The sequence below is a fragment of the Anopheles marshallii genome, chromosome 3, assembly GCF_943734725.1.
Source record: "Anopheles marshallii chromosome 3, idAnoMarsDA_429_01, whole genome shotgun sequence".
In the NCBI taxonomy this organism is placed as follows: Eukaryota; Metazoa; Arthropoda; class Insecta; order Diptera; family Culicidae; genus Anopheles; species Anopheles marshallii.
The window spans coordinates 77,755,111-77,764,747 of record NC_071327.1 but is presented as its reverse complement, the minus strand read 5'-3'; the positions used below and the strand labels follow the sequence as shown (position 1 = coordinate 77,764,747).

At 46.2% G+C, this 9,637-nt stretch overlaps 1 protein-coding gene across 1 annotated transcript; it reads left to right on the top strand.

Moving 5' to 3' along the window:
* Window positions 1–742: 742 nt before the first annotated feature.
* LOC128714170 (uncharacterized) lies at window positions 743–2,290 on the top strand. Its single transcript, XM_053809046.1, has one exon. The coding sequence runs from the start codon at window positions 743–745 to the stop codon at window positions 2,288–2,290; it is 1,548 nt and encodes a 515-aa protein (XP_053665021.1).
* Window positions 2,291–9,637: the final 7,347 nt, after the last annotated feature.

The window sequence follows — 9,637 nt, the reverse complement described above, 5'->3', positions numbered from 1 at the left end:
CAGTACTTAGCGTTTGCATTTCTTTTGTGAGAAGTGTAAGCTCGTTACTCCCTTTCCCTTCCTCCATTGATTCCGTTTTCTAACGAAACACTTCACGTCGTCATCGAGTACGGGTTGTGAATTTTGTTGACAAAATGTGAACCGTTGCATTATACATCTGATACGTTCGGATCCACGATGGAGCTGTAAGTTTGCTTACACAACGGGGTTGTCTTATTGACGTAACTCGTCTAGCAAAGAGTGAACAGGCGCTGTTACACTTTCACATTTGCAATTTGCAACATTTGCAAATAGTCAAATAAACCGGTCCGGTGCAAATTTATATTGGTCAGAAACAAACCGAAGCTAAAAAGTAAGGTTACTATAACATTCTCTACTTACATCTATGCAGCAATGGCTCTAGTTTTTGATATCTGCGAGAAGATGGTTGGTCTATCAGTTTTCATGTGTCACAACATCTGCAAAAAAGTGACATAATGTTGCAATACACATGTAAGCTTCACTTGCTCATTGGTCATAATATTCAATTTGTTGGCAAATGTTAGGACAGATGGTTTGCTGTCTCGGTGTTGTGTCGTGAGAAAAATGATGAATTATTCACTTTCAGTGAAACTGCAGCTGGTACTTTTTCGTATAAAACCAACCAGACGGCACAGCACAGCAGTTACTCAGATCGAGTATTAACGGACTTCACTTTCATAAATAAACTAAACCCAAACTAATCGAATCATCCCGAAGCGGCATGAAGTATCGTCGTCTTTTCGCTTGCATCGTGCTGGGTATCGTGACATTCTCGCAGCATGGGAACGCAAATCCAAAGCCGGACTTTGCTGTACCGGCACGCATGACCGGAGTCGCCAGCGGAAGCCTCGATTCGACCGGAAACGTGGTACAAAACACGAACCGCATCCTGAGTCTGCTTGACCAGTTTCAATCGATCACCGAAACGCTGTACGGTTTGCAAACTCCCGACCTGTACCGGTTGGCAACGGGCTTTCGGCTGGTGCTGGACAGCCTGGTAGAGTCCGGCAGCCCCATCTTTCAGGCCCTGTCGAACGCGGCTCGTCTCTCCAGCGGTAACATAACGACTGTTTTCGACGGGATCCGGCGTAGCATTAATGCAACGATTGCGTTGAACGAGCTGCACCAGCAGACGATCAACGGGACGGGCCTGCTGCTCGGGACGGCGGGCGTACAAAACATCAGCATCGTGCTGGACCAACTGGTGCGTAATGTGGCCAACCTGAGTGTTGCTCTGGACGAGATCGAACCGACACTGGTAGAGATCCAGCAGTTGTCCCGCCCCAGCCAGGCACTGGTTGACAGCAGGTACCCGCGGAACGGCATTCGGAAGTTGAACGGTGTCCTGCTGGACTACGTCAACATTGGGAGGTCCACGGTACCGCAAATCAACGCCGTTGTCAATCGTATCCGCATGATGGATGGTTTCATCGCCCGGCTAACTTCGGTAACGAGCGGGCTGCGAAACTATCTGAACAGTACCCTCGCCAACGTGAACGGGACCGTCCACAACGGTGTTCAGCTGCGGCTGCAGACCGCCATCCGCACGATTCGTACGAGCTTCAGTTCCAATGTAATTGGGGCTACGAGGAAACTGAAACTATTCTTTCTCGACGATCTGGACACCGTTCGGTTAGTGGCGCAGAACGCGAGCGAACTGCTTGTCAATCGTCTCAGCAACGTCACCCAATCACTGGACGAACTTGTCAACCGCACCACGGTACAGATGGACGGACACGAAACGGAATGGGTGTTGAACAGTACCATCGCTACCGTCTCACAACTTGCCTGGAGAATGGCCCTCTCCGTTACCTCATCCGTCCCGCAGGCAGACACTTGCTATTCGAAGTATAACTACGAGTTCGACAAGTTGCCGCGGCTTATCTACGGCACACTATCGAGCTGCGGCCAGGAGGAGGTCCGCACGTTACAGAGTGTGGCTAGTGCACTCGTCGGTTTTCTTGGAGTCGTTCAGGCGCAGCTCGACTCGGAAACAAACCAATACAACCAATGCCTGAATGGTGTAACTCCAAGTTCTTCCGATGCATTAAAGCTCCAGCGTGCCGTTTGCCTGCAGGGAGCTCAAAGACTCTCGGACATCTGGGGCGACAAAGTGGTCGATAATCAACTGCAAGCGTTTGAAGGATTAGTGCGCGATGAGGTATTTTACAGTGCCGAGCGACATCGTCAGTGTGTACGAACGAGTTACCTGTTGATGATTTCCGAGGTAAACAATCTGTGGAACGCAGTTGCAAATTGTTTGAATTAATGGAGACGCATGGTGTTTCTCGTGTTGAAGATAGGATTTGGTCTAAGAATCCATTGGAGTTGTCGTTTTTTACTCACAATAATTTACAAGAAACGTCCGAAGTGCTTAACATGAACTACGCTTGATGCCAGACACTAAATAAGCGAACGCACCACATCTCTCTCGCTGTGGGACAGCTGACAGTACAACGCGCCATTGCAACGTGCACACACAAAAGCGCTTAATTAAAATTTTAAACCTTCTCTGCCTCCTCAACGGAGACAGTTGGATCATCACTGTGTGTTCTGGGAAGGTTTCGCATACCGGTGGTGGTAGTGTCGTCAGGCTATCCCCCGGTAACCCGCAGCAAAACCACAACACGAAACCGGCAATGTGTTTCATCTCGATTCGGTCGTCTCCCTCTCTCTTACTATCTCTCTCCCCATCTAAGGGACAATCGTTGGTCGTTGGTGTTTGCTTTAGCCGTGGGCAAATAAATTCGAATTGACTGACTGCCTGTCCTACATTTCCCCTGCTCCGAACTGTCGCGGAACCACCTGGATTGTGTTGCACTTTGTCGCGAACGATTGATGGGCTTTTCCACCGCATTTCACCGCAAAAACGGGGACAAAACCGACGCACTGTGTGTTCGAGCGAGCGCACGCGTTCGGCCGCTAGTGCACTAGTTTTAATCGATTTAATTTCCCGCACCTATTTTATTCATCGGTGCGGTGGTTGATGAATTGAAATTGGAAACAATCAAAATTTAATGAGCACTCGTCTGGTGTCGTCCGGACTCCCCAGGATCGGTTTGAGAAGTGCGCGAACCTAATGCAGCCCAGTGATTCCGCAGTCGTGGAACGGTGTGAACGGTGGTGGAACGTTAAAGTGAATGTGTGTTTTTATCTTTTAAATTGTACATGCATGTGTGTGGGTGTATGTGTGCAACGTAGCAATATTTTGCACCGTTAGTGGTAGGTGTTATCGATTGCTGTGCGGTGAAGCTCTCATATCGATTCCGACGGTTCACCCGGTGCAGCGATGTGTGATGTGTGCCTGCCGAGTGAATTGAGTTATTAAAAGAACGTTAAATACACCACCCTCCGAGCGGTTCGCACTCGCGCAGGTCATGGGTAAGTGTGATCAATATTGACAACGATCAATGGCTCGATAAACTTTGGCAGATTGTCATCCGGAAGGGTATGTTGTATGCCACGATGATAATGTTAGCGTTTGCAATAGTAGGGTTATGGTGGTTAACCAGTTAATTGTTATTGATACGGTTGAAATGATGTACCATTATCGTTATGCGTACGGTAAACTGTTGTAGTTTGGTTGCATTGGATTATTTCAAATGCGAAACAATGAAACGATTCGCGCATATTTATTGCGACAACATCATTTGTCATAGTTGGGCAATTGGTTGTAAAATGGATTTAGCTGAGAAATTGTATAATCAAATAGTAATTCGGCAAATTATTGTTTAAGACCCATGTACATTGATGATGAACAAATGTTGGAAGTAATTAATGAATGTGAAAGCTTATTTCGTAATTGCAATAATCATTTGGCGACCTAAATGGGTGTTTTTCTTTATGGAAATAAATTAATAAATTAAGATCACTCCATAGATTGCAATGAATTTCATTTTTAAATTATTTATGTTTATCTGCTGAAACATTGTAGTTCTTTAAATTTACTTTGTGGAATATTGGGTAGCCATATTCTTCTGCTCAATGTCTTTAAGGTGAAAACCACTGTCCAAAAAGTTATCGGTCACCAACCCGAAGGGCGAATGGTGATTTTAAGGCGCTGCATAACAGAACCCCATTAATCACGTCACCACGTAGTGAAACATAAATAACCGGGCAACAACCTTCACACGTGTAGGACGTGTGTACGATCGTGTGTTTGCAACATGTGGCTGGCTGTTCCATGTTGTGGTTAGGATGGATCCTGATGGATGACAGACCATGGCAACAGGGTCTGAAGTGTCTTCCCCAAGGAGAAGCACAACTATTTGCTGCTGGAAGTTCTTCATTCAATTTCTGTCTGATACTGCTTGAGGGATAAAGTTTTGATCAGTTGATATGCAAGTAAAAGAAAGAAAAAAAAAGAACACAACAAAATTAACGATCCGAAGTTGCAAGTGTCATTAATCTCTTTCCAATATGGTGAGGTAAATGAAAATATCAGTGTTCTTTGCAAACTAATGGACACCCACCCCTATGGTGAGGAGTTTGAATTAGCATGTGTTGCAAAAGTATATTGCTCTCCAGTGCTAAGCGCTTTAAAAATGTGTTGTTCAGGAAATAAACCTCTTAAAGAAACATGCAACAATATATTGAGAAGATCATTAAAGGAGCAGTAAATATCGTCCTGCTGTTGGGCTGGGTAAACGCATACGCCTTAAAACCGAGAAGCATAATGCCTTCACCAAACGATTCATTTGTGCTTGTTAATTACAAGCTAACCAAAGCTCATTTGTTTTTCCCTTTGATATCCAGCCCTGCGCTTGAGAACTATACGCCTCTGTCAATTATGTCCAGGGCTCAAAACCTTGACAGACTCTCGAACCAAACGGTGCATGTATACAGTAAATGCAAATTTAATACCTACCGAGCAGAATGGTCTGAGGTTTTGGGTAGGATTTTGTTTGCTTTTATCGGGCCAATGCTCTTCCACTGCCAGTTGAAGTCCGTTGCATCTTGTTGCCATACTGCAGGGAATGCCCTCGGGGTCAGGCACACCGTTTTATGCCTCATCTATCCGAGAAAGAATGGCACCGTACCATTTTATTTGTGACCCTTACGGCAAACACTCGTTCGATTTTCTTATCTATACGAATATAGGTTTTGGTCTTCGGGTTCAGTTCCTCCCAAATGGGAGCATGCTTTGCCGACGGGTACCTAGGACGTGGTACATTTTCTTTGTTACCAATGGCTCGCACGGAAAGTTTGACCGTACGACAACCGGTACGGTGACGCACGATGCATTCATATCTTTTTATTGCATTGTAAAATTTTACCACCAATCGGGTTGTCCCCAGCTGACCCAACCGCACGCCATCCGCCGAGCTGTCCGAGTGGTCCAGTGTTTGTTCTCTCAAAGCCGTAACCCTGCCGAACACATATATGTATTGACCATATCACAGCCTTATGCCCATCAGCCCCGGGACAATGCGTTGGCATGGTGGACGGTTTTGTTAGCAATTTCGTCCTTTTGCAGACGGCCATCATGCTGAAAATATCGTTCGGTGCATGATTTTTTGAAAATGTTATGGCTTACGTTACGGTAAAAGAATTTGCTGCTGGGGAACACTATACCACGGGTAAGACAGCACTATTACTGCAACGATGCTTACCGGCTACTAGACGATGCAGTTTATGGAGTTTAACAGCGCAGTTTTTTGTAAGCGTATCATTTTTTTGTGACGGCCCTTCGGTGTACTGAGGAGTTAATCAGCTTTGCTCCGAAAATTACACCAACGGGTTGAGCGTGCGAATACATATATCGTTAGCATTCATGTTCGTCTTATCGGGAAAATGGTTTATGGGTGGGTATGGGTAAGAAAAGCCAAAATGGTTATGCCGCTTCGGCAGCAAGCTGTTGTTACACGGAACATCATAAGGGCTTATCTCAGTTTAGTTTAGCAAATAGTGTCTAAAGTGACTAGTTACCCAGGAATGACCTTCCTAGACAACGGTCTTTGTTATGCTACACCGGTTGTAGTCTAGAACAGTTACGTCTGACGTCTATTACCCAGCTCCTTGACATATTGCAATATGTTTCAGTGGAGAAGCAAGCACAAAATATAAAAACCTCTTTTGCAACTACACTCAGCTGTCAAGACAAGCGGAAAGTACTTTGCATTTCATTGGATTACGCTGTTGCTCGGGGTAGCAATTCGTACGAGTACTCTGCCGCTCCGGGGGCATCCATACACGGTTGGGCCAATGTGAAGCACATACGGCGAACCGATTTACATTCCATGCTCGAATGCGCTTTGGAGAATGTGAAAAGCTGCTGGTTGAAGTACAATCGATTACGGACGGTACGCAATGGGCGAAAAGATAAGCGAACGTAACTTAAAGAGCCACTGAAAACTTCACGAAAATTAAAGAGTTTTTTCTGCTTAAATCTATCATATGTAGTGAGTCTCCGGAATACCGGACTGAGGAAGTGTATCTTCCAGCTCTTCTGCTTCTCCGGAACTGAGGGGAAAAATCACGAGAATTATCCTTTCAAATCGAATCGTTTCGCAGCATTACCGAAGCATGGAAGGTGCTTCAATGTACGGTGATGCACATAACTCTACAATGTCCGTTCCGTATGTGAACGTGCACGGTTCTTATCGGTTCCTGAAGTAGCAAATGCATTCCTGTTCATCTGTACACATCCGCTGCTAAGCCAGCACCCCCCTTGCGGACTGGCATTTGTTTGTGTGTTAGTGATCAAATTGTGACGACAATTCGATTTGATTGCTACCATGACAGTGCTGCTGCAACCATAAGTCTCAGCATATGTTTAAAGAGCATCCGTCCCGGTGGTGCTTATTTGCGTACAACATTGTGTTCATTCGTTCACACACAGAAATCGGAACCCGGGAATCCAGCAGTAGAAGAAGAAGAAGAAGTGTTGCAACATTCTTCCCGGTACGAATTTGACCGACTGTCAAGCAGTGAAGAAAGGCACAGGAGAGCACGAGCTGGGATTGAAATTGAAACCACTGAAGCTGATTGAAAGTGATCGTGCGGTGCGGTAGAAGGAGGACGGGTGGAAGGTTACGAGTCAAACCCGAATCGTTCGAAAATGCTTCAAATGCTTCGAGTCCTTTCTAGGGATGCTACAAAAAGAAGCTACTGTTGTTTGCATCCCCTAGCAGCTGCAGTTTCCATGCCTTGCAGCAATAAAGCGGAAGCGGACCAACGCAAACAATGAAGATATTGAAGACTCGGCAATCACTTTGCTCGACCCGGGCACGATAGGCGACAGGTCAGTCGTTGCACATTTGCCGTGGGAGAGATGTCGTTGATGTCCAGCGTGTGCGTATGGAACCGTCCGGATCGGGTATCTTAAATTCAATTTCTTGTCTTTTGTGCGCTGTCGCTACTTGCCGGACGATTCGATACGGACGGTGTGATGCACTTTTTTCCTCCTACACCCTTCCTCTTCGCCTATCCCTTTTTTGCACAGCGTGCTGGTACTTCGAGATAGTGCAGATCGAAAGAGATACACGGGCTAGCGCTAGAGAACCCCGTGTACCGGAAGGATATCATTTGAGTCGGTGTATGCGAACCAGCTTCACCACAGAGTGTCGCCACTGACGGACGACATTAACCTCATCGTGGGGCTGTCTTTGCAGCTCCAGCACACACTGGTACGCTTCGGCGGTCGAAGTCGAAGAACAATACGTGGCAAACCGGAGTCCGCATGCCGTTCCGGAGCTGCTACTAATGTGCCATGTCCGGTTCCGCTTCCTGCAACAGCTGGACGTGTGTATATGTGTGCCAGTGACAACCGCATTCGAAATGAATTTATTGGTCGTTCGTGGACTTTAGCTGTACTTCCGCTTCGTTCACTGGTTCTGGTGCTGGTGCCGGTACAGAAGGTTGGGAAGATTTCCTACCCAAGACTATTTATGAATTCAGTCGACATCTTTTATCCAACGTTGGCAGAACGCACGGCAAAATCGGTTGGGGCAAAGTTATCACTCCCGTATGCGTGTGCATTTTCTCGCAAGAGCAACCAAGAGCAAACACGTACACGGCATGGGAAAACCGAATTAAACATTCATTCTGCTGCAGCTATCATCAGGCGTGCCAGTAGGAAAATACTACAGCAAATCCTTCCTTGCTTCCGAAAGGGACTACCGGAGCGGTAGTAATTATAAATACATTTTCTACGTCTTCGGAACGGAAGATTAATGTTACGAGAATATCCCGTACGGATGAGCGTTGAAATGCAGTACAGGGATACGGAGATGACCGTACCAGCTGTTAAATGTACAGAGGCATTTTAATTCCTGTTTAAGATTTCCAGCAAATCTCAACTCGCTATAGCGCCATGGGAAATTTTCTTCGCCCCGATCCGTACGATTTGTACAGCCAAATGCATACCTTTGGGCTTTTTCCGGTTCGCACCCAAATTACTCAAATGGCAGGGTTATTAACTGCACATTCGAAACAATATTTGTAGGTGCTCATCCTTACAGCGACAACACCATGCCGTGACAGCATCCCATCAAGTCATTCATCATCTGAGGTACGGTGGGTTGATTTCTTTTACACCCTAAATGGCACGGCCAATTCAATCAGGAAGCAATCATTTGCTACCAACAATGATGCTGATGGGTGATAACCGGTTCTAAAACGACGCAGTGATGCCTTCCTGCCGATGATCGGTGCACCGTTCGTCTCACACGCTCACCTCGGTGTGGCTCGTAAAACATTCAACAACCGTAAACGCTTTCTCGCTTTCATGGTTGTGCAGCATCATCGGAAGTACCCTGGGAAGGAAACGACGGTATGGTTTCCATATTCTTCCCCACAGTCGGGGCAGGACTTTCCAGTGTCGGTTTTGAAACCGGCTTAAGGCAGAAGCGGGGGAGAGCTCTGGATGTTGTTTTGTTTCGCTTTATGTGGATGCAGCTGTGTGGTGGTGTGCTCTGTTCGTGGCAATGTGGGGTAGGGATTGGTTTTTGGAGTCGTGTTTCGATGCTTTCGAAGATACGAGTTGGAAAAAGCAGATTCCCGAACCGTCGTCTTCGCCACCATACTGTCTGGGCGACGAGAGAGGTTTACAGAAAAGGATGCTCCATAAAAGAGCAAATTAAACCATTTCACCGAGCGTATCGGAGTGGGTAGAGCACGGGAAGAATTGAATGGCGCATACCATTTCTCCGATCCTTCTTGGCAGCTTCCGTCCAAGGTGTATTCAATACCTGAGCACACTTTTGCCACATAAAAGGAGCAGCATAAGAACAGACTCACACCATCAATGGAATACTCGTCGTCATCGTCACCGGGTGCCGATGATCTTGAAACATAACAATAATTTTCAAACGATAAACTTTATAAAACATTAAACGATGATTATATTCACTTTTTTGAGGGGTGTTTCTTTGTAGCGCATCACACACACACACACACTGCACCATTCACTCGGTTGGGTTGGGGCGTTGTTGTTGCCGTCAGGTTTACGTTCATCATCGGAAAAGGTTGGCGAAGCTTTAACAAAAGAACTCTTAACAAGCCAATACTGATGGGTGTTATGGGTTGAAAAATGCTCTGTGTGAATGAAGCGATAACTGGTAACGTTACAGGGTCATCTTTTGGAAGGAATTCATCGGAACTCTTACCGGTCTAA

Coding starts and splice junctions, on each gene's coding strand:
- LOC128714170 (XM_053809046.1), top strand. CDS start 743: ATGAAGTATCGTCGTCTTTTCGCTTGCATCGTGCTGGGTATCGTGACA.